At 39.7% G+C, this 23,897-nt stretch overlaps 2 protein-coding genes across 8 annotated transcripts; one reads left to right on the top strand and one right to left on the bottom strand.

The window, feature by feature from the left end:
* The first annotated feature begins 212 nt into the window (after positions 1–212).
* Positions 213–8,446, top strand: LOC136527057 (putative 1-phosphatidylinositol-3-phosphate 5-kinase FAB1C). The gene is made up of 11 exons (XM_066519670.1): positions 213–877; positions 959–1,705; positions 1,797–1,950; positions 2,033–2,371; positions 2,807–3,607; positions 3,695–4,026; positions 4,108–4,234; positions 4,350–4,508; positions 4,631–6,007; positions 6,096–6,362; positions 7,946–8,446. Exons 1-11 carry the CDS (start codon positions 636–638, stop codon positions 8,198–8,200), a joined length of 4,800 nt encoding a protein of 1,599 aa, XP_066375767.1. The 5' UTR covers positions 213–635; the 3' UTR covers positions 8,201–8,446.
* Positions 8,447–8,627: 181 nt separating this feature from the next.
* LOC136527058 (uncharacterized) lies at positions 8,628–22,269 on the bottom strand. Of its 7 annotated transcripts, XR_010776669.1 has the most exons (43): positions 21,883–22,269; positions 21,690–21,768; positions 21,384–21,461; positions 20,970–21,050; positions 20,610–20,686; positions 20,469–20,523; positions 20,306–20,354; positions 19,951–20,088; positions 19,781–19,862; positions 19,516–19,594; positions 19,276–19,319; positions 18,927–19,189; positions 18,484–18,536; positions 18,007–18,087; positions 17,813–17,893; positions 17,414–17,490; positions 17,274–17,328; positions 17,133–17,181; positions 16,842–16,979; positions 16,494–16,575; positions 16,334–16,412; positions 16,071–16,117; positions 15,736–15,950; positions 15,526–15,613; positions 15,236–15,355; positions 15,040–15,158; positions 14,900–14,972; positions 14,704–14,823; positions 14,307–14,375; positions 14,018–14,188; positions 12,940–12,987; positions 12,648–12,789; positions 11,867–11,964; positions 11,391–11,535; positions 11,222–11,307; positions 11,017–11,127; positions 10,543–10,617; positions 10,338–10,403; positions 10,041–10,229; positions 9,828–9,938; positions 9,580–9,660; positions 9,161–9,282; positions 8,954–9,082 (listed from the first exon to the last, which is right to left on the bottom strand). XR_010776669.1 is itself a non-coding variant. In XM_066519671.1 (42 exons), the coding sequence occupies exons 1-42, from the start codon at positions 21,991–21,993 to the stop codon at positions 8,903–8,905; spliced, it is 4,185 nt and encodes a 1,394-aa protein (XP_066375768.1). In that variant the 5' UTR covers positions 21,994–22,268; the 3' UTR covers positions 8,628–8,902. The 7 variants fall into 7 exon arrangements, 6 of the variants coding, with proteins under 6 accessions (XP_066375768.1, XP_066375769.1, XP_066375773.1 ...); XM_066519671.1 differs by lacking the exon at positions 9,161–9,282 and having other exon boundaries at positions 8,628–9,082; positions 21,883–22,268; XM_066519672.1 differs by lacking the exon at positions 9,161–9,282 and having other exon boundaries at positions 8,628–9,082; positions 18,484–18,559; positions 18,995–19,189; positions 21,883–22,267.
* Positions 22,270–23,897: the final 1,628 nt, after the last annotated feature.

The following is a 23,897-nucleotide window of genomic DNA, read 5'->3' as shown; positions in this document are numbered from 1 at the left end:
AAAGGAGGCCCTAATAAATAGGAGTATCAGTGTAATTTCATGCCTCCATTAATCGGTCGATTGTCCATGGGTTTTGATTTGACCAATAATAAAAACATAATAATAATAAAAGAAAAAGGGAAAAGAAAAAGAAAAAAAGGAAACGAAGGAATTAAAAGGAAGGAGAAAACAATAACAAAATCCGCAGCACCCACCCAACATTTTTTTTCCTTCTCCCCCCGCTCACCTTTTCCCCTACTCTATAACTACCTCCATTCCCGGCCTCGCACAAAGCTTCCTCCTTCCCCCATGGGCACCGCCCCTCCTTCCCCAACTCCAAGCTCCATTCGCCCTCCTCGTCCTTCGCCACCTCCAGCCTCGTCCTATCTCTGCTGGATTGGAGAGGTTTGAAGCATGTTTCCTTCTCGCGCGCCACGTGCTCGACGGAATTCCTCGTCTGCACAGGAGCCAAGAAACGCTAGGATTAGGCGCCTTCCGGGGTCCCTTTTAGTTCCCCTCTAACAAATCGTAGGTTTGCGGTTTGGTTTGGCTGTGTCCCGTGATTTTTGGGTGGCTTTGGTGTAGAGTTTAGAAAGATATCAAGAACTTCCAACTTGGGGTTTCCTGTAGCCTTTTTTAGCTGTTCTGGGGCTTTTATGGGAGTGCCCGTCGCGCAGAAATCCGATTCTTGGGTGACTGTGCTTGCGATGACGGACAGCGGCGGCCTTGGCGTTCGGCCTATTAACGGAGGCCGAGGGGGTGCCGTGGAGCAGCATGGGCTCGGCGACAACGGGCCTCCAGTGTCCCCACCAGAGCGTGTTTGTACGCCGCCTGCGCCGAGGCTGGCTGCTTGGCGGCGCATGTCATCGCCAGGTCCTCTCCGGTGCTCAACCCCGAGGTGAGCAATTGACTTTCTTGTTTGGCTTAGAGGGGATAACTTGTTGATAGACTTTTCACTGAATGAAATAAGTGGATGCAGGAGCATTGGGTGTGAAGAGGGTGAGGATTTGGATCGGTACTTTTCCCCACAGAGTGAGTTTTCTCAAGACACTTCTCATACGGATTCGATGAGCACAAGTATTAGTAGGATGTATACCTTCCGGTTGGGGACTTCAAGCCCATTAGATAGTCCTATCAAACAATTGGGAGTAGGAGACACAAGTCCTCCCTCAAGGAGGGGTTGCTATTCTCCTAGCTATCCTTGGAATTCATGCCGGGGATCAGATGATGTTGATTCTAGTTTTATGAATTCACCTTGGCATGATGATGAACAGAGGAAAGATGATGTGCAACCAATTGATTTTGAGAGTAGACACATCTGGTATCCTCCACCACCTCAGGATGAAAATGGTACTTTTCAATATGATGAGGACGATGACAATGATGATTGTGATGGGAAGGTCTTTGGACATGTTAACCATGATTATTGCGATGGCGAGGATGATGATGATAATGATGATGATGATTTCTTAGGGATCAAAGGAAAACATAGTATATCTCACAAAGAGTTCTTGAGGAGTGCTTTACATGGGCATTTCAGGGCTCTCGTGTCGCAATTGCTCCTAGGACATGGCATTGATCCCATGGATGACTGGCCAGACATAGTAGCCTCATTAGCTTGGCAAGCAGCTACCTTTGTCAGGCCAGATACAAGCAAGGGTGGTAGCATGGATCCCACAGACTATGTCAAAGTCAAATGCGTAGCATCAGGAAATCCAAATGATAGGTATGCCCTTTGACTACAACTTGTACTGAAGAATTACATGAAATTTCCGCCATGGTATTTTGGCGCTAAATGATTGTTCAACTGTTTGCAGTGCTTTCATTAAAGGTGTTGTCTGTTCTAAGAATGTAAAACATAAACGCATGGTGTCAAAACATGAGAACCCTAGGTTGCTTCTTTTGGGAGGAGCACTGGAATACCAGAAAGTCACGAACAAACTAGCTTCAATAAACAGCATTCTTGAACAGGTATCATCATTTTCCAGTTACATGTTCATGCTGATTTATCTCAATATGTTCTTAATATTGATTTCAAATGCAATGTGTACAGGAGAAGGAGTATCTTAAGAATGCTGTTGCAAAGATAGAGGCTCAACGCCCACATGTCTTGCTAGTCGAGAAAAGTGTGCCATTGCATGCGCAACAGCTTCTTGCAAAAGATATATCTTTAGTATTGAACGTCAAGCGATCACTTCTGGAAAGAATATCTCGCTGCACAGGTGCTCAAATTGCGTCTTCTGTTGAAAATATCACTTCTACTGGAGTTGGACAATGCCAAACATTCTGGATTGAGAAAGTTACAGAATGTTCATCACCAAAGGTCTCAAACAAAAAAACAGTCAAGACACTGATGTTTTTTGATGGTTGTCCAAGACGCTTGGGGTGCACGGTAATAATCAAATTATCTAATTGCATTTCAAAGATAGCTTTTATTCACTATTACTGTTAATTGGCCCAAATAGTTTAAATTCTTCTGCCATTTGTCTTTTCTGTCCATTATTTTACACCTGAAGGTATTATGTGCAATTGTGCATTGCAATGGATTTTCTTTGGTGAATAGCAAATGCTTTGTTTCAATAGTCTCTTAATCCTTTACTATATTTGGAACTTACTATTTTGGATCTCTTTCTTTATATTGTGATTATGCCATATATCTGAAAAAAAAATGGCACGCATTTACACCTTCAACAATATGGTTTTATTTGGTTGATGGAAAATTGAAGGCCTTTCTTTATATTGTGATTATGTCACATAGGATAAAAGTTATGTCTTTATTTATACTGTGATCACGTCAGATCTGATAAAAATGGCATGCTTTTCCTAGGTTCTTCTAAGAGGAAAGTCATATGAAGAGTTAAAGAAAGTCAAACTTGCTGTGCAGTATGCTTTATTTGCAGCATACCACCTGTCACTTGAGACCTCATATCTTGCTGATGAGGGTGCAACACTTCCAAAAGTCCCCTCAGATCTTCAATTTGAGAAGCAAAATTCTTCCTCAAGATACTGTCAGCAGAATTTGAATGAATTTCAAACCATTGAAGGGGAAACTTTTGGAAGTGGGTGCATCATGCCTTGCCTTAATGGTTCTGCAAATCAATCTCATTCAAGAGATGACATAATTCACGAGGAACATGCACACTGTCATTCAAGAGCTGACTTAAGTCAGGAAGAATATACTCGTGGAACCATTAAGGTATACCCTTATTCCACAGAAGCTTCAATGTATGGCAGCTGTATTCCACCTGTATGCATGACTGTTCAGACACCTAAAAGTTCACTTGCCAGTGTGAGAAAAAGGACACCAGGAAATTTATATTTTCCCCATAATGGTCACATAGATGAAGCAGGTGGTGGAATGTCAAAGGTTGATAGTGACTTCCTTGACTTGGATAATGGTTGGAATCATATCTCAGATGAAGATTCTGTAGCAATACGTGATCACAATGGGAATCACAACGAATATTTCCCAACATCTGACAGTCCACAGAGCATTTTGGTTTCCTTGTCAGTTGCATGCCCTCTGAGAGGAATTGTGTGCAAGCAATCTCAGCTATTTCGGATAAAGTTCTATGGTACTTTTGATAAGCCACTTGGAAGGTATTTTCGTGAAGATTTATTTGTTCAGGTAATTGCGTTGTCATCCATAATCTGCTAGTTTACTATTATAGGCTTTACAGTACCTTATTAATTTTCATCCACCCTATATTTTCAGACTTCATGCTGCGAATCTTGCAAGGAGCCTGCAGAATCTCATGTGCGATGTTACACTCATCAACAAGGCAGTCTCACAATCAGTGTCAGAACTCTTCCATCTGTCAAGCTACCTGGGGAGCTTGATGGGAAGGTATGGATGTGGCACAGGTGTCTCAGGTGCAAACCAAAAGATAGAATTCCTCCAGCCACACAAAGGATAGTCATGTCGGATGCAGCACGCGGATTATCTTTTGGGAAGTTTCTGGAACTTAGCTTTTCAAATCACACAACAGCCAATCGAATTGCCTGCTGTGGACACTCCCTCCAGAGGGACTGCCTTCGTTTTTATGGGTTTGTAGCTTCTTATTGTATACTCTTCAGTTTCTTATCTAATAATGACCAACATAACAGTTCGCATTCTCAATCAAACAGGCTTGGGAGCATGGTTGCTGTCTTCCGTTATTCACCAGTAGACATTCTTTCTGTCAACTTGCCATCCTCAGTACTGGACTTTGCTTATCCAAAAGCTCAAGATTGGGTCATCAAAGAAGCTGTTGATGTATGTTTGTGTTAGTTTTATCTAAACTTGTCTAAATTGGTTCTAAAAGCCAACCCATTGGCATCATTTTGGGAGATGTGTTGCCCTTGGTAAGCTTTTATGACTTAACTTGCAGGTATGCACTAGGAAGGAACATCTATATAGGGAAATTGTTGTTAAACTTGACTGCATCGAAAAGATAGTTAAAGACCAGAACATTGGTATGAAGTCAGGCTTGCATAAACATGTTGCCGATCTTAAGGAGTTGGTTAAAGTTGAGTGGAAGAAGTATGACGTAAGTTCAAATGCTACTTGTTTTATAGATTTCTGTTGAACTGTACAAAGTTTTCTATTTGTCTTGTAGATTGCTATCGAAAAGATAGTTAAAGACCATAACATTGCTCTTTACTTTTTCAGGTTGTATCAGGGTTTTCTATCATAGATGACTTGCTGACATTTGAACCATATATAGATGTTCTAGAGCTCAATCGCCTGAGGAGAGAGCTTGTACTTGATATTCACGTATGGGATCGCAGACTGTACATGATGCACTCCCTTACGAAAGAAAACTGTCGTACTGTGCCAAATGATGCACAATGTTCTGAGAAGCTTACTGAAAGCTTATTAGAACAATCAAAGGATGTGACATCTAGTAAACATTTGAATGTTGAGAATTCTCTAGAACAGAATCAACCAAGTACGTTGGAAGTGGCTGCAGTTTCAGTGAAATCATCCCCTATGACGGAACAAACCAACACTAGTGTTTCACATTTGGGATTGGAAACCAACATTATGGGTGATGTATCCATGCATTCTGGCTCAACTGTTATCAGCTTTGCCCCAGGCCCATGTGAAATGCAGAGTGAAGGAGTGCTGGCTGAACTAGAAGCTGGAAAGACTTTGCAGAAATCACAATCTTCTGCCTCCAATCTTTCTGACAGAATTGACTTAGCATGGACTGGTTCTGGTCAGTTTGTTAACGATTCATCAAGTAGCATGGAGGCAGTTTCATTCATACCTGCTAGTCTGAAGGATGATCCTGCATACCAGAAGGTTATAGCACCAATCAGAATCAAATCGTTCGATTCTGCTGTCAGTTCCAGAAATGTTGATGATTCAAATGCTAGTATAAGAAGATCTTATTCTCAAAGGCCCCCAAAGGCTATTGAGAGAACTGGTAAGGGTCTGTCACCAACATTCTTGAACAAGCTGTCACTTCCTGGTATGATTGATGGCGAGAGTCGGTTGCTACTGTCACAAAATGATTCAGATGTTATTGTTCCAATTTATGATGATGAACCATCTAGCATGATAGCCCATGCCATGACTGTTCCAGAATATCGCAGCTTCTTGTTGCCACTTCTAGATCAGAATAATGAATCTAGTTTATTGAATTATGGTTCTGATCAGCCTCAACCTATAACTGGAAATGACTCTAAGGATAACCATTTGACTGTTTCTTTTGAGGATGAAGACTCATATTCTGTTGATAAAGCAAAATTTTCTGTGACATGTTATTTTGCAAAGCAGTTTGATGCAATCAGGAGAAAGTGCTGTCCAGATGAGCTAGACTATATCCGCTCCTTAAGTCGCTGCAAGAGATGGAGTGCTCAAGGTGGCAAGAGTAATGTCTACTTTGCCAAAACACTGGATGACAGATTTGTGATAAAGCAAGTGACCCGGACAGAATTAGATTCATTTGAGGATTATGCTGTTGATTACTTCAAATATTTGACAGTCTCTGTATCATCTGGGAGCCCAACTTGCCTCACTAAAGTCCTTGGTCTTTACCAGGTTCGTGTTACTACTACTTTGTTACTTCTTGTGTTTATCAAATCCTGTGAGATTACATAATGAACATAGCTGTGCATTTATGCACTAGATCACTGCCAAGAATTTGAGAGATGGAAAGGAGCTGAAGATGGATGTAATGGTCATGGAAAACCTATTTTTCAAGAGGAAGGTATCAAGAATATATGACCTAAAGGGCTCTTTGCGTTCGCGCTACAACCCTGATACTTCAGGGAACAACAAGGTTCTCTTGGATCTTAATCTGTTAGAGACACTTCACACAAAGCCCATTTTTCTTGGAAGCAAAGCAAAAAGAAGGCTGGAACGAGCTGTCTGGAATGATACTTCTTTTCTGGCAGTAAGTAGACTCACTTGCTGTGAGATCTTATTTCATTGGTGAAGGTTATATATACCATACTCCCTGGATGCAGCAACCTAGTATTTCTATCTGGACTGTGACCTTGGTCGCATAGCTAATTTTACATCGTCGCCCCATCTGACCTTGTCTATATATGAGGTGTCACTACCAAAAAAACTGTTTCTTGCACTCATTTCCACTTCATCATGATTGGTACTATGAAGTAGTAATCTTTTTATGTCACGTGACATGAAAAGTATGCCAGTATCTACCCTGGACATCTGGCAGTACATTGGATTTCAGTATGAACCTTAACCTTGACCCTGGTGATGTGCACCATTGCTGGGTTCCCTGTTCTGATTAGCCTGATCTGCACATATTTTTCTCCATCCTGAGTGATGTGTTTCAGCTCCCCCTCCCTTTCTCCCTCCTCACTCAGTAACAGACCAGACCCAATGATCCCAACAAAAAAATTTCCTTCTTTTGGTGTACTATGACCTATAATATGTGCCCAGACATCTGAATTTCGGACAATCGCACACATTAGAAAAGCCCACCTACCTTCCCCCACCATTTTCAAGATTCCAAGAAATCCTAAGCAGCCAATTGATATGGGAAATATTGAATGCCCAATATTAGACATGCTACTTGAGGCTTTGCCTATTGATTCTGTTGTGATTCATATTTGCTTCTACAAAGATAGAAATAGACAGCTTTTGCCACACATCTGAAATTCAGTTGTGAAAACATGTAGAAGCCACAATCTTTCATTTTGGAGGCAAACCTTTGTTCAGTTCTTCCGTGACTTCGCGGAGAGATGTAGAAGTAGCACTACAAAAGTGAGTAAGAGGGGGAGGATCTATCCATTTTTTTGGAGGCACAAACGGCCAATTGAGGTAAGTTTGCACACGTGTAGAAGTAAAGGTTGCACAAGTGTAGGGGTCAGAGAGTGGTATGGAGGGGGAGAGAGCAGAAAGTAGTCTCTAGCCAGGGTGTAGCGTGGCAGCTAGCAGAGAGGAGTTTCAGGATAAGGAAATGCAAAGAAATCAAAAGATGGGCAAGGTCAGCATGAAAAGTGCATAATTAATATATAAATAGTGGCAAATGTTGTCTATTTTTCATCTTTACAGTGGCAATTTATGAACTGTAATTGGTAGCTAGGATGGGTGTGGGGCAGGCTGGGCAGACAACAAGCTGTGGGGTTGCTGGGTTGAGGTAGCTTTGAATGCACTGGTTTTTGAAAAATACACTGTTGCCAGATGAGTGATTTTGGTGCCAGTGTAGCAAGAGTTAGTGGTTAGTCCACATGACTACTGTCGATGGTTCAGATAGGTCTTATTCATGCCAGCTACTTGGATATGGTGATTTGATTCCCGGCTCTTTTTGTTGTTGCCATTCTAATTGACAACTTGTATCTAACCTATCTTGTCAGTTTGGTTCAGCTTATATAGATGGTGACTATTTGAGTAAACTGGTCAGATCAACAGACTTTTTAGCATATTCATTTAGAATACCAAGGTGCATGAAGATGCAGCTGTTGTCACTATCTAACTCTTGCTGCCATGCATTCCCCTTTTCCTCAGTCGGTGGATGTGATGGACTACTCTCTCCTAGTCGGCATTGATGAAGAAAGAAAAGAGCTTGTGATGGGGATTATCGACTATCTTCGGCAATACACTTGGGACAAACAACTAGAGACTTTGGTGAAGGCGACAGGATTTCTAGGTGGCTCCAAGGATGTTCTGCCGACCATCATATCTCCGGTTCAGTACAAGAAGAGGTTCAGGAAGGCCATGTCGAAGTACTTCTTGGCTCTCCCTGACCAATGGTCACCGTAACGTCTCCAATGCATCCAGGCCATTCCAAGCGCGACAGGGAAGACACTTTGGTTTTCCTTTTTTTTTCTCCCTTTTGTTTCTTTTAGAACGATCGATCCATCTATGCCTCTTGTATGCTGTTTTTGTTCACAACAGGCAGGATGAACTCTCTGGAGGATTGTGGCGAGGGTCCATCCAGGCATTGGTTAGGCGTCAATACGTGTACATACCCAACACTATAACATGAAATGCAAAGGAAATGAAATACGCGAACTCCCGAGTTCCTTTCCAGTGATATGATTTGAGGTTTTGTGGATTGGAAGCTGTGTCCATTGTTGCTTTGTGAGATCTGAAGCATGCAACTACTCCCTCCGTTAGGAAACTCGAGATTGAATGTTAGGATACTCGAGAGACGAATAAGAAAGGTGCCAATAAAAGAGTAAAGAAAGGCACAGCGAACACGGTGGCATTTATTAACGATGGAGCATTTTACAGCGGGGTAAGCATACATTATTACGACTTACGAATTAACCTTAGTTGCGCCACATTGCAAAATACAATAAGCACTTCAGTTCAGCCAACAATTTGTAATGAGCTCTCCGGTTTATGTATACCGCAATGAGCTGTATCTGTAAGCAACTGCAGAGTAGCATCATCATCATCACGAATCCAATGACGCAGCCATGCCCCCCGTACTGCATGTTGCCGGCGCAAGTACTTCGCTCAGGCTTTCCCAGAAGATCCAAAGAGGCGCAGCTTCTCTGCTACCACAGCTTTCATTGCTTCTTTAGCAGACGCCATGACCTGAATCAGGTCCTTTTCTGGCTTTCTAAGGGACTCCAGGTAGCTATTCCGAACCTCGGTGTTCACATTGAATTTTCTCACGCCCAAGTCTATGCACTCCTGCTCCAGAAATTAATGCATTGTTATTGCGCTTGCACAATAAGTTTTATCCTAATAATACTTGAGATATGGGCTCACCAATAGCAAAAGATTCTGTACTGAATCACGAATTGGTCTGTAGTATATTTTATCCAGGAACAATGGAAAATTTACTGACCTCAACACTGTACTAGACTTAAAATCTACCACTCATGACCTGTCTGCAGGTTTGCAGCAGGAAAAAAAAATCAGTGTTTAGGTAATGTGGTTATTTCAATCGTAAAAAAATGGCTTAAACAAGTCTTCAAAAAACAACCCTAGGCTCCAATACCACGTTGAGCATTTGCATGAACTAGCTTAGCAGAGAGTCTAGAAAATGGTAGGGGGATGGATTGCCTTCCTTTACTCAATAGCTTAACCATTTTGGCTGAGTTGGTGCAGGAAACACTGCAACATAGCTACAAAATACAGCCTTATACTAATCTAATAAATAAAAAAACTGAAAGAACCTAACCAACCTTTACGAGCTCATGAGGTAGACCAGATGCTCCATGGAGAACCAAGCTAACTCCTTTCTTTAAGGTCAATGCACGAAGGTCCTGTCGTCAGTCAATTAAAAACATGCTGATTCTGTAAGGATTACTCAATTAAAAGCAGGCAACATATAAACTTCAAAAAAAAAAAAAGGCAACAGAACAATGCAAATTTCTCTCAAAGAACTTTTCATGATACGTTCCAGAGGCAAGTGTAATTGAATTTCTCTGACCTTTAGCAAGTCAAATCTGAGGTTTGGTCCACTAGGTGGATATTTTCCATGAACATTTCCAATGCAAACTGCTAGACCATCAATGCTTGTCTCATCAATAAATCCCTCAGCCTGTAAATATGTACCATGAAGGCACATAAATCCTTAGAAATAGGCAAAAGTATCACAGTAGAAGGCCACTCAGTTAACATTGTTGTAGAAGAAGAATCGCACCTGGGCAACATCAGTAAATCTTGCTTCATATTCTTCAACGGTCAGGCCATCTTCGGAGCCTGAGAGCCTACCCAACTCAGCTTCCACAAGTAAACCTTTTGCATGAGCCAAGGAAGATATGCTCTTTGTGTATAAGATGTTCTCCCCTAAAGTTAGATGGGAACCATCCACCATGACTGAATCAAATCCCTGGAAATTCAAGGGTCACGACATTGACCAGGAAAAAAACTCAAGATTAATGGTTATGAAATAAACTTGCGTAATGCATATTTGAGGAAACCACGGATCTTCACATACCGCTTCAAGAGCTTGAAGCAAGTCTGACTTGGAAATGCCGTGATCATAGTGAACACTGATAGGCACCTGTGACAAGAGAATCACAGAATGTGAACACTAGAGTTTTCAATTTATTTAGATAATTGTTAAACATGTGGTTTATTTAGGAGTACAGATAGTTGAATTTGCTCTCTTTGAAAACGGCAGATTCTCAAGTTTCTCTTACACTGGATTGTTCTGCAGCAGCAATGCAACATGCTACCAATGGGACTCCACCTTGCTTCAGAGCACTGGGATGAATCTAAACAGCAACCACAACAATTAAGATAAAGACTCGAGATAGTATATGTGATATACTACATTTTCATATATTCATTAACAATGCTATATACTATATTTTCATAATCAAGAGCTACGTGGTACTGCTTTCAAAGAACCTGCAGGATAGCAGGAGCTTCATTTCATTAAGAAGAGAGAGTACAGAGCACCGAACTACAAGGAACATCACCAGAACACTACAATGAACATAGACTCGCTACTCACAAATAAGCTACATTTATTCATCTAACAATTATGAACCCCCCAAGCCCCCACATGAATATTGCAGGAAAGAAAATAAAAGGCATGAGAACCTAACGAGTTTAATTATGTTTTCTGCATTATGTGATTTCAGGAAAATAAGCATATTGAAGTTCCTAACCTGCAGGATAGCAGGACTCTTTTCAGTCTCTGCTGCTGCAACAACAGCTTCAATTCCCTCAAGGTTATACACATTGAAAGCACCAACAGCATAACCGCCCTTCTCCGCATTCTTTACAACAAGAAAATAGTTAAAGGAAAATTTAAATCCAATAAGTGGTCCAGAAATTAACCTTGACAAGACTTTAAAATGTCGAGAATCTTACAAGAAGAAGTTCTTTTGTAGAACTTCTAGATGGGGAAGCCCAACTTTTCACCACTTTAGCAAGAGCACTGTTATCACCAACATTACCTGTTTGAGGGGCACGATGTTACCTTGAGTCAAAAGGTTCGATTATTTCTGTGTTAGTGTGGAATAACTAAAATGTTTAATACCAGGAAAAACAATGTAAGGGACCCCAGGAAATCTACTCTCAGGACCAAGCTGCCACAATGGTACACCAGCTAATGCTTGTCCCATGACTTTGGCACGTTTAGCTTCCAAAGCTTTTGTAGCAATATCAGATGAAGTGATTCCTCCCTGTGTGAGTCACATTAAAATTAATTTCAGAAGTCAATTTCATTCACAACATGTGGGCTCATTCTTTTTTCTCAACTAGCACAGCAGCACTTGCATACATTGTTTTTTCGTTGAAGGAAACATGTAGCTATAATTCTATCTCAAAATTGCACCAAAACGTAAAAAAGAAAACAGAACCAATAATTTGGTTTAACAGCAATCATTCCAGAAATGGCCAATTCTTGAAAAGCTGTAATAAATTATCTATATGCATATGAAGTGCAATATGATGAACTTGAGTGCAACTAACAAGTCAATATAGTTAAAAGGGAAAAAACTGTGAAACTGTTACCTTTGCAATGATGTAATGAGGTTTACTATCAATCCTTCTCACAATCTCCATTAGTGCTGAACTCACTTTATAATTAATTTCTAAGCTTTCTTCAGGAGCTGCAACATATTAGGTACATTCTTCTTAGATCTTAGGAGGTCAAACTACTTAGGACAAACATCAAAGGAAGAAAAAACATTACTTTGATTTTGCCTAAAAGGAAAATAGAGTTATATCAGTTTCCAAGTAGTGTGCTGCTAATGTTTACCAGCTCAATGAGAAAACATCAGTAGTTATAAGTCATATTTTGAAAAACTTAGCATGTGCTTGGTTTTAGGACACGGTAGGATGGGATGGTCATGTCCCTGGTTTTAGAGTTTAGACATGGTGGGATAAGACTCCAAAACAGAATTCTAAAGAGAGTTGATTTGGATAATCTCCAGACGTTACATAAGGCTATTATGCATGCTAGAGATGTTCTTTTAGATGATTTGGATGTAAATTCACAACTCCCAAACGAATCAAAAATTGTACAGAACTCCATGTCTCAAGAAGTGTTGTTGACTTGGACATAATCAGCACTTTTTCAGCTTATCCATGAAAATTTTTGGTTTGCATTCCTATAGTGTTTCCATTCGTACTTAAACATGGGTAAAAGCATCTCCCCAGATGTGCCAACAAAGCATGATATCATACTATAATAGTGCAATAGATAATTATATCAAGATTGTCTCAGCTCATCACTATTATGCTAATAAACGGAAAATATAACTGGATGCAGAATAATTGAAAAGATGCTAACTTTTTCCAGTAATGAGTTGGCGGCTGGTGACAACTAGAGTGTCTTTTCTGGATTGTATATAAGCATTCCCTAGTTCAACAATTCGACTGATTTCTTGGTCTCTGTCCTCCATTGATTTCATTGAAACCATCTCGACAGACACCTAACAAAGAAGCAAGAGACCACATTGGATAGAAAAGATCTCAACATAAGTAGTCCAAATTCAAAACAGAAAATGTAAATAAACTACTTAGATCTTATCCAGGGAGATACCATAGTTTCATGTTTAGGCATGACAACAAATATAACTTACCTCTATTACTCGAAGAGATTGCCCGCACTGTGATCGCAACTCATCAACCTAATAAATGCAAATATAGTAATATACATGAGAATGTTAAGGGTATCATATTGAGGCCTAATAGGTGGACTATATATAGAATACATGGGGACACAGAAGAGAAACCCTAGACTAGGGAGATTACACTAATACCCTTAACACCCCCTGTCAAATGCAACGTGAATGCAATGTCGTTGCATTTGGAGAGTTGACACTATGCAACGTTAATACCCTTAATACCCCCTGTCAAAATCCAAAATAGAAGATGTCGAAGCGTGCAACTCTTGAATAATGTCGATGTAGAAATGATCTCCTCCACAAGAGGGTACTGCCTTCACAACACGTACTTCGGCAAATACCTCAAGTCTTCACAACACAGTACATCAACTCTTCAAAGATGAACCTTGCTTTCGAGACTTTGAACTCGACGAGAATATAGAGATATGTCAAATGAAGCCAAAGGAAGCAAGAATGATGATGATGACGACAAATAGAAGGCCATTGATCATGAAGCAAGGTTATCAAGTCGTCTGACTAATCGCGATTAGTCGCGATTAGTCGGGCTGATCGGTGCCATGGCGATCATCCATGCACTACGTTTAGTCACGATTAGTTGCGATTAATCGTGATTAGTCGCGATTAGTCGGGCTGATCGTTGCCATGGCAACTAGGATCGATTAGACGATTTGAAAACATAGTCATGAAGTGTAGCAAAATGGCTACGAAAGAGACCAAGAGGGCATAGTCGCATCAATGATGATATTGATTAGCTAAATCGACGGGACTGAGCTAACCATGAAACAAAATTTAAAAAAATGGCTGATTTGACAATAAATTTGTGGACACACACGGGTCAGACGAATTGGATGTTACGAATAAAGGGAGACTGAACTGGATATCATATTGAGGCCTAATAGGGGGACTATACATAGAGTACATGGGGACACAGGAGAGAAACCCTAGACTAGGGAGATTACACTAATACCCTTAACAGAGAAGATACAATCTGAAAAGAAAAAAAGAGAGAAACTTAAATCGCTAGAAGTCTGACCTGCTTTGTAGTTTTTGGCACATACGAACCAACAATTATGAGGCCTCCAGTTAAAGCTCTTTTTAAGCCAAGGTCATTTGGACAGATAGGTGGCTTTGGCTTGATCCCAATCCTTGCGCTCACAAAACTTGCAGCTGTGCGGCAGAGAAACCGCTTTCCTTTCAATTCAGCCTGCCAAATTAAGAATAGGAAAAGAACAATGGCATATCAAAATAGAGCACTGGTGACAGAATAAAACATATTATCATATATTACTTGACAAGAAGTTGATACTATGAGAAAATTGTACCTGGATCATTCCAGAAGCAAAGACGGCCATGTCCCTGTTACTAGCAGCATTTACGATGCACACAGAGCCCTACAAACACACAAATTCCTTGTCAGAAAATTTCAAGGTGAACCAAGAACAGAAGGTAGAACAAGAAGAATCAATGAATTAATCCCTTTCTCCAGCAGTTTATATACTTCCTTGAGAGATCGACTCCACCAGCTAGAGAAACTCCCAATGTCAGCATTAGGTGAAATCATCTCAAGGCCAGCACATTTGTCATGGTTTGATACTAACCATGACAGGTGCATTCACAATGCATAATACAAATGGCTCGCTAAATTTAGACGACTGTTTTCTGATCGTTTTAAGTCAATAGCAAATTAACTTCCACATGAAGTATCATTTTATGAAATACCTTCTCCAAGCTACAGAGATGCTCACAGACAGCAGTTGGTCCTTGTTTATGCAAGAGAGTTATGGAAATTGTTGAAACTTGGTTCTCCGAAACCCGTCCTCTTGTCTTCTCTTCAACCCACTACACATTCAAGTACAAAGCAAATTTCTTAGGTCTTGCTCTTCATTTTACCAAAATAATTCCTCCAGAAACTTACCTGTCTTAGATTGGAAGTTTTATAGCCAAAAGCTGCATCCTTGGCAAATTCGGTTTCACCAGCAGGAATTAATCTGTAGATAATATCTGGACCATCAACCTTTTGTGATATCATTTATTTAAATATCTTGCATAGATTACCTATCAGAGTCTGCGACGTAGTGGACGTCATTAATAGTGTATCTCCCACCTTGAAGAAAAAATGGACAGATTATCCAAGCATCCATCTCACCTAATACTGAGACAGCAGCGTCAGCTTCCTGAAAGCAGAACACAAGATGACCACGGAAAATGAAAGAGAAGAAAACTTAAAACATCAGTGACTTTAGATATTAACCTCTGGGAAATGACCACGTAGAGTTGAATCACCTCTCAAGACTACTGTATAACTAACACCAGGGACCTTCTTTGCTGCAGCTTCAAGATTTCTGCAGATAGTTTGTACTAGCAGCATGGCCTGTTATAGTGAAAACAGTTAAATACATATTTAAGTGAAAAATGTTAAATATATATTTAAAGGGGCTCCAAATATAACTACTCAACTTCTTAGAACTTCATTCCTTTAAATAGATATGTAAAGGGGCTCCAAATATAACTACTCAACTGCTTAGAACTTCATTCCCTTACCTTATCAGCAGTCATGGAACGAGAGTTTGTCAAAATAAAAAAGCAAGTTGGTAGCTTGAGAAACTGTTCGACAAGGGCTTCAACAGGCCTGCAGTTTTAAATCGCATGCTAATCTTAAGAAACCAAGTATTTATGAATGAAGCTCGTATATTAATTTTTGCAATTGGAACATGTATATGGATTAAAGAAAACATTAAATTCTGACTTTACCATTCAGTTAAAACTTCTATATCATGAACTGTTTGAGTCCCAGTTGGATCATCATCTAAAACTACAAGAATCTTTTTGCTACTTTGAGATGCAATAGGTACAAGATTATCAATTGGATCTTCTGTCCATTCAGCAGGAAGAGAACGAAGGACATCTTCTTTACTGAGCATGGGAGCCTTCCCTTCAACTTTTACACTAGTTAATGTCTCATAGACCTGCAATCACAATCCTCATCAGACCAATCTAAAATTTACACAGTAAATTATGAAAGACCAAATGAGTAATCAAATGAGGGTTTTCATATTTCAGCATGATCATAAAAAGAAAATATTCACCTTCACAACGGCAGCATCGTCATATCTACCCCACCCAGAAGCAGATCCTGTTACAAATGCATCACCAAAACTAAATAGTAGCACCACATTTATAACCTTATTTCCAAAGAAGATATATTGCTTGATGGTTAGTTTTTTAGAATACTGTGCGACACCATTACTCAGGACATTTTTCATGTAAAAGCAAGAATATAACATTGAATTGATCACCATTTGGAATAGAATGAAATGAGTTTTTTCGTTTTCTTACAGAAAAAAACAACCTGAAATAAACAGCTGGTGGGCAATAGTAGAGACGTGCACTGGAATCCTCGAATTGGAACTTTCAGAAGATACTATACCCTGGAAAAGACAAGATGCAAGCATTATAATATATTGATGGTAGCTAACAACATCAACAAATAAAAGGTCATTTATCCATACCAGATCCTTGACAAATATATCCACTGCAGAATAAGGTGTATAATCATTATCGAGCATGTGTGGCACACGATTTCCAAACATCCTGCACGATGGATACTGATTAAGCAATCATATTGCCACCTTAACACATTGTAAAGCATACAAGCATCGCATAAAGATTTAAAGAAGATCATTAAAGTATGGAATCTAAAGGAACTAGCAGTTAGCAACATTAGTTGAATTGCATGTGTGCATTTCTTTCATTATCAATTTGCTAGTCAACCAACATGAAAAGCAATCTAAGTTTAGATACCAAATGATTGAGAAGTGACGTGATTAAAGTGAGCAAGGGCAATCAAACAAATATACCATGAATAACCTCTTGCATGTTGCATAATTTCGAAGACTCTTCTTGTTCTCAAATTTAGTCGAGCAGCAAATGACATGGCTTCAGCTGCTGAGGCTATATGAACCCCAGCAAGAAGTTGGTTGACCATCTTAACAGAACTGGAAAGAATGAGAAATAGATACACATTTATGCTAACATGTAACCATTCATTTTAAATGTATATCATGTACAGCCGCCCAATGATGATAGAAAACTGCAAGGTAAGAAGAATCAAAGTAAATAACTATAAGACATTAAGATGTATATATCACCTTGCAGCTCCACATCCTCCTTTGATTACATACAACTTTTCATTCAGCGCTGTTATGTAAGACTAATAAGCCACTGGACAATCTCTGGATGTTTGTCTTGAAACTAAAATATGATGGTGTTCAGGTAGTCATCTTTATTACCTGACAGAACAGAACCAGTGCAATGCAGAGCTTCATCTGTCCCTGAAGCCATTATCTGTTAGGATAATGCACAGAGTTATTTCAACTAGGGTTGCAACATCATGCCCATATCTAATTGATGTATTAGTAAGTAATCATACAGTTAGTGTCCCATCTGCCGCCCTTTTGACACCACCAGATACTGGAGCATCAACCAACTTTATCTGTCGGCATTCAGCTGTATGGAACCATAGTCGATGATACTAACTATTTTATCGCAGAAAGAACACAACATGCTAATCACAGAAACAGTTCGCAGCAGCGTCAACACTTCTACAAGTTGTGGCTTCCATGACTATAACAGTCTTTCGATAAAAAAAGAATACCAAATTACAACAATTCTTCTCCAAAAAAAATGTAAACATTTGTTTCTTTAATATCAAGCAGAATAAATAAACATTGGTGTGCCTAGAAGATAAAATCAAATAAATGAACCTTGCAAACAATTTGGACAATCTAGAACCTTATTTTGGAAATTAAAATATGCTAAGAGCTGTTACCTTCTAATCTTCTGTTGAGGTGGATCACAAATCCAGGAGAAACTGTAGAAGAAAGGATGACAGATGTTCCAGCAGATAACACTGAAAAAGGACATTGACATCACTAGAATTAAATCTCATCAGCAGTAAACCAACTTGGTAGAAGAATTTATTTTGCAAAGTCAGAACATAAGGGGTAAGCTTGTACAGATTACCTGGTACAGCACCAGCATTTCCAAAAAGAACACTATCAGCTTGAGACTCATTTGCAACCATGATAATAAGTATTTCCACATCTGCAATGAGCTTGCATGGTTAATACATCATCATTCATCAATGGTGCCACTAACAAATAATAACTAATTAGCTCAATCTCTGTGCAAGGTAACAACTAACATTCTTCTAGTTGAACGGAAAGGAGCAGTACTAACACTCATTTACATCTGTGATCTTACCTTGTACATGAATACTCCTAATGAAATGAAATTACACGGTTAAATGGATCAGTAAAAACAAAAAATAGGTACAGCTGATCTATCCTGCAAGATTAAATAATACAGTATTACATTTTTACATGAGAACAGCCAAACAGGTCATAGCTACTATGTCCAGCCAATAACTTATGAAGCTATTATCCAGAAAAATTTATTGGATGCATAATGTAGACAGTATGGAAAGACTTTGTAAGTCACCTTTTGCTACTTCCTCAGGAGAACCTTTTGTTGATCCACCTAAATCAGCAAACCTGGCCATTGTTGGCATGTAGACCTAAATCAGAAATGGAGAAAAGATATTCGTTGAGGGCATGTACACACATACACAAAAATAAAGAAGAATAGAAAAAGAAAAGGAGAGCAGGATGTCCTATGACATAGCCCTAGGATCATAGACAAATTTATAGAAAGTTACTACAAAAAAAAACTGATTAAAGTTCAAGATATTGGTCTTTCTATTGCTTTGGGATTAAATCTAATGCATTCATTGTTACTTATAACATGGGTAACAGTCAACAGACTATAATCTGCGACTGAATCCAGCAAACATCAAGAGATTGGTCAGAGTTCTGGGATGCGAAAAAATGTTAAAGAAACGCATGTGCAATCGGAAAGGAAAAGGCGGTGTACAGTTCTTTTACCTTACTGCAACAATACATTGGGCAAATTGTGGAGTTGGGAAGGATAAGAAAGTCAGAAGAGTTCTCACATCATAAGCAACAACACAGAACCCTGATTTCAGCAAATGGGATGCCATTCCAAAGCCCATAGCTCCAAGACCAATGAAGCCAATCTGGTTTGCTGCTTTAGATTCCATAACAAGCTGATCAGCTAATGTGCTTGCATCATAGATTTGTTGACTGGCAGCATCTACAATATTTACTCCAAATGATGCTTCCCAAACCTGAAATGCGAAATTCCAAATTCTAAGACAGATTTGAAAAAAGAGCACCTGTTAGCAGGTTTTAAATGCAAACAGCTATTCCACACCTTCAGTGGTGAGGCAGATCCATCTGCAGTTACTGCTGAAGAACCTGCAAATACGTACAAAGAAGAGTGGATGAACCAAAAACACATAAGCAAGCATGCAAAGGATCCAATTTTCTAGATATCCTAAGACAGATAATAAACGTGGATGGATTATCTGAAGCCTTTGATTCCAAACATTAATGATATCAGGTCAGTGTTTGCCACTGGCTAGGTCAACATGTAAAGAAGCTTTAGACATACCATGTATCAATTGTTGATAGGCAACACCCAGAAGTGGCAGCGGAAATGTTACTGATTTTGCCATATCCATCACATGGCTCTATGATTTGTAAAAGTGAAACTATTAGAGATTCAGAAAGAGAAGCATTTAGCGATGCAATAGAGATAATTCTTTCCTGCTAGCACTACCAGGATGGCAAATATAAAGAATTAAGAGGACCCAAGAATGTGGAAACTAAGAATGGAACCTTTACAACTCTCATCAGAAAAGGGAATAGGAACTCACTGCATTTTTCCTTGCTGAGTTTAGAATATCAATAAGCAAAGGATCCTCACTCAGAAGTTTTGGAACTAACTCCACAAATATCCTGTAATCAGTGTAGTAAAGTTTTACTGAACAGAATGTCAGGTATTATTTGTTTAGAGAACACAAAAGCATAAAGAAACTCCCATAACCTTGAGCTCCCAGCAGCATTCGATATTATGTCATAGATAATTGATGGATGAATCCCAGCTCGAACACCAAGATACATTGCTTCCATAGACGCAACAAAATGAATGCCCTCCAGCAAATCATTCACCACCCTAAGTTTGCTGCAGACATAAAACACACATATAGATTTTAAACTGCCGTATAATAGTTGCAGTAATTGGTATGGATACTATTTTTACTGTTGATGTTCCAACTTCCATAGCATGTCTATAGGGTAGTATTGGACTGTTTGTCCTTCTATAATGATATGATATGTAATTATTCTTACGTATTCTTGAAATAGAACACTATTTACTATTGTCAGAAAGGGTGAGCAACCTGCTAGTGCAAAATTCACCTTCAGCAAAGTAAACGATATTGTATAGACCTGAAAATATCACCTGGTAAATTAGAATTTCAACATCATTGCACCTTAGCACATCATAAGATATAAAAGAAGATGGAAATATTGGCAAAGAAACTTACACATCTTTTGACTTACTATGGAAAAACTTTCTAGCTCTTTCTGCTATGTCCTGTCTCCCAGATGCAACAATCTGGCATATACAAAGTAAGTAGTGATAAGAGAAAGGGAAAATGAAGATGCATGGTATTCAGATTCCCATTATGATGTACTGCTTACAATAATCTGTTGCTTTAGTTCATCAGATAAACCACTGAAAATGTATCCATCCAGAAGGAAGACATCCTTCTTCTCACCTGTACGGTAAATTAAGTTAGCTAAGTACTACTAAGCTAAGATCCTCCATGTGACCATGTGGATCTCAATGGGTATATAAGTGGTAGCATTCAAATCATCAAATATATCACATGAAAAGTCACGTTTAAACTCAAACAATTAAACGTAAAAAATTGACGGTTTAAGTGTGCAGATTTGCTATATCTAAAACATAAAAGGGAATGCACCAAGAGCTCTTGGGCTCTTGGCACAGTAGCCCTTGCAGGCTTGGAAGCGAATGACATGGCATGCAAAGTATTTTACCTGTAAGCTTCTGCTCCAGCTTCTCCAACTGGCTAGGCAGCAATGTCGAACGAATCAATACAATCGAACCCGCGCATAATCCTAAAATGCTCAAACAAACCTTATATATAAGTTATACAGTACCTTGTAGAGTACTCTCTGTCCCTAAATAACTGTCACCGTTGGCGTGTGCGCCGCAAGTTTGACTCGATTTGTAGAAAATATGTGTAATATTTGTATCTCCAAATAAATTTATTAAAAAAAATTCAAAGACCTTTCCAATAATATTAATTATGTACCACAAATATCAATATTTTTTTATATATATTTAGTCAAAGTTGTTTCTCGGAAAGCAAAAACGAAAAATATTTAGTGACATGGGGAGTAGACAGTTAAGGTGGCCAGAAGCAGTCAACGGAATGACTCAAGACGTACCTTTCGCGATACCCTCAACTCCGAAGAACAACTCGTCAACTCCACCAGCATCGCTTAGCACAACGACCAGCGCAGCATCTGCAATTAATGATAAACGCCATCAACTTAGCCCGATGACCCGATCACCTCGGCATTCCAACAAATGCATCGCAGCCACGCAGGAAGCATAGCAGCGTACTCCACAGTTCCACACCCACCAACCCAAATAGGCAGACATCTTTTTTTTTTTTTTGAAACGGAATAGGCACACATCAGGCACAACCGACAGAATCGAGCCAGTACTGGAGCCCAAGAGCGCAGGCTCACCTCGCGCGGCTTCCACTGGGCTCGCGCACCGGAGGAGGCCATTCAACTCCGCGAGCGCCGCAGATGGCGACCGTTCCGCCTGCGCAGGAGTCACTAATCAGACACGCGCGTGATCATACCGGAGAAGTTCCAGCGCGAAACTAGGGGGGGAGGAAGAGCGGAAGGTTGGTGATCGGGGCGAGCAGGGACTGACCTCGGGGACGAACGAGCGGACGCGGGCGCCGGAGCGGAGGAAGGAGGCGGCGAGCTCGACGCTGAGCTCGTCCGCGCCGATGAAGGCCACGGGGGCCGCGGTCGACGACATCGCACCGTCTCACGCCGGCGACGACCCGAAGCAGAGCAAAGCGGATCGAGTGAGCAAGCGAAGTGGGCCGACACGAGGATTACCACTGTTGGAGACTTTTTCTCGGGTTATCCGTGCCACTGGCAGGTGGGACCTTTCCCGAGGGCCAGTCTGCCAGACGATGACGACAAGCTGCTTGGATTCTGGGGCTGATCACGCGCGGAAGCCTTTTTCTATTCTGCCTCGAGAGGCGGTCAGGGTGGTGGCGTCCACTGTGACCGAGTATGCTCAGGATCGGCTGCCGGCTTGCAGGCTGTTTGTTTCGTCGATAGTAGATTATTTAGTGTTGGTTGATTTGATATAAGAAAATAATATATTTTTAGTTTATATTTTATGATCATATACGAATAAGTGATCAGGCTGATCCACAACCCTACAATATCTTTTACACAAAAGTTTTGTGACTACCGACATATCCATTTGATACGCCCGTGCTATCTGCGCATGTGATATGGTATGTGCACAAAAGCTGGATGACTATTAGATGTGTTAAAAATGCATCTACGGGCGTGGTACATAGGGTAGGAGACTGATTGCTACTTTGCTAGGACCCCAGTACTCCCTCCATTTCAAAAGTATTAAGATGTTTTGGTTCTCCTAGATGTATAGCTTTTGCTATACACTAAGATATATATTATGTCTCAATATGTATTAATAAAGAATTTCGATGAGTAGAAGATCAGAATCGTTAGCACTAGATAAGATCATACATTAGCGGAAGAAGAGTTTGAGCAATCTGGTCCAACATTATGCGCATGGATATAGAGGAAGTAGGTGATCCTCCTCACGTTCATCGTCGATCAACACAACATCAGTCGCTACTAACTTCTGACCCTTATGCCATGCTTTTTTGTCGCACGACAAGATTTGGTTGCAACAGGAGGTGTTATCGCAACCATTTGCACTTTTGGTTGCGATAGATGGGATTTTTGCCACGCAAAATTGTTTCGTGGCCCTAAGTACGGAGATCGTTGCGAAAAGTAAGTGTTATCGTGACTAATTATAGAACGGTTGCAATAAGTGATTATTGTTGCCACGATTTGAGTTGCGTTGTGAAAAGTTCTATTGGTGTTGCAATACTTATAAGATATTGCAACTATTTAGCTAATGGTTGCGATAGTGCCCATATGTTGCAACAAATATGTTTCGTTGTATGTAATAGTCACTTGCGTTGCAATAGGGTTGTACATATAGCAACGAGAAACTACAACGTTGCAATAGCTAAGGTTGCACGTTTAGTAAAAATATGACAAAAAAGAATTATAACCAAAAAGAGGCATAGGTGTGACTCGAAGAATCATCACTATGTTATATTCATTTTTATGGTAGTTTGTTCATAAAAAAAAAACTCTTTGTATTATAAGTTAACTGTTAATACATTAACAACCAGGAAATGTTGAAAGTAAATAAAAAAGTGACTGATTTCGAACTTGAGACCAACCACACTCACACCAAGTAGGCCGACCAGTAGACTATGAAGGTGTTTGTGTTTGCGTTTGCACAACAAACTCTTTTGTATAATAAGTTAACGTAGAAATGCAATAGCTCTTCGTTGACATCATTTAAATTTTTTGGAGTGATTATACACCAAAAATATACTGTCATGCAAGTTTTTAAAATTATCTAACCAAATATGTAAATAAGGTATAGTCCTGCACTTTATTAAAATAAATTGAAATTCTATGGGAAGACAAATATAATATAAGTGCATATGTATCTATTTGTAAATAATGTAGTCCACTTTATTAAGATAAATTGAAATTTTATGGGAAGTAGAAAAACGTGCACCACGGGTAGTTGAAATTGTGACCTGTTGCTTGAAGGGGAACCTACCTTACCAATAAGCTAGAGAACTATTTGTGAAA

Source organism: Miscanthus floridulus, chromosome 19 (assembly GCF_019320115.1).
Source record: "Miscanthus floridulus cultivar M001 chromosome 19, ASM1932011v1, whole genome shotgun sequence".
Classification (NCBI taxonomy): Eukaryota; Viridiplantae; Streptophyta; class Magnoliopsida; order Poales; family Poaceae; genus Miscanthus; species Miscanthus floridulus.
Note: the sequence above shows the minus strand (reverse complement) of the source record. Positions and strands in the feature narration are given on the sequence as shown.

What these genes read in the sequence shown, in the direction of transcription:
- LOC136527057 (XM_066519670.1), top strand. Translation starts at nt 636, where the DNA reads ATGGGAGTGCCCGTCGCGCAGAAATCCGATTCTTGGGTGACTGTGCTT. An exon ending in GTGAAGATTTATTTGTTCAG is followed by an intron (nt 3,608 to 3,694) that starts GTAATTGCGTTG and finishes CTATATTTTCAG; the next exon opens with ACTTCATGCTGCGAATCTTG. An exon ending in GACTGCCTTCGTTTTTATGG is followed by an intron (nt 4,027 to 4,107) that starts GTTTGTAGCTTC and finishes TCAATCAAACAG; the next exon opens with GCTTGGGAGCATGGTTGCTG.
- LOC136527058 (XM_066519671.1), bottom strand. Translation starts at nt 21,993, where the DNA reads ATGTCGTCGACCGCGGCCCCCGTGGCCTTCATCGGCGCGGACGAGCTC. An exon ending in ACTCAGCAAGGAAAAATGCA is followed by an intron (nt 19,595 to 19,780) that starts GTGAGTTCCTAT and finishes TACAAATCATAG; the next exon opens with AGCCATGTGATGGATATGGC. An exon ending in CCTCAACAGAAGATTAGAAG is followed by an intron (nt 17,491 to 17,812) that starts GTAACAGCTCTT and finishes GGTTCCATACAG; the next exon opens with CTGAATGCCGACAGATAAAG.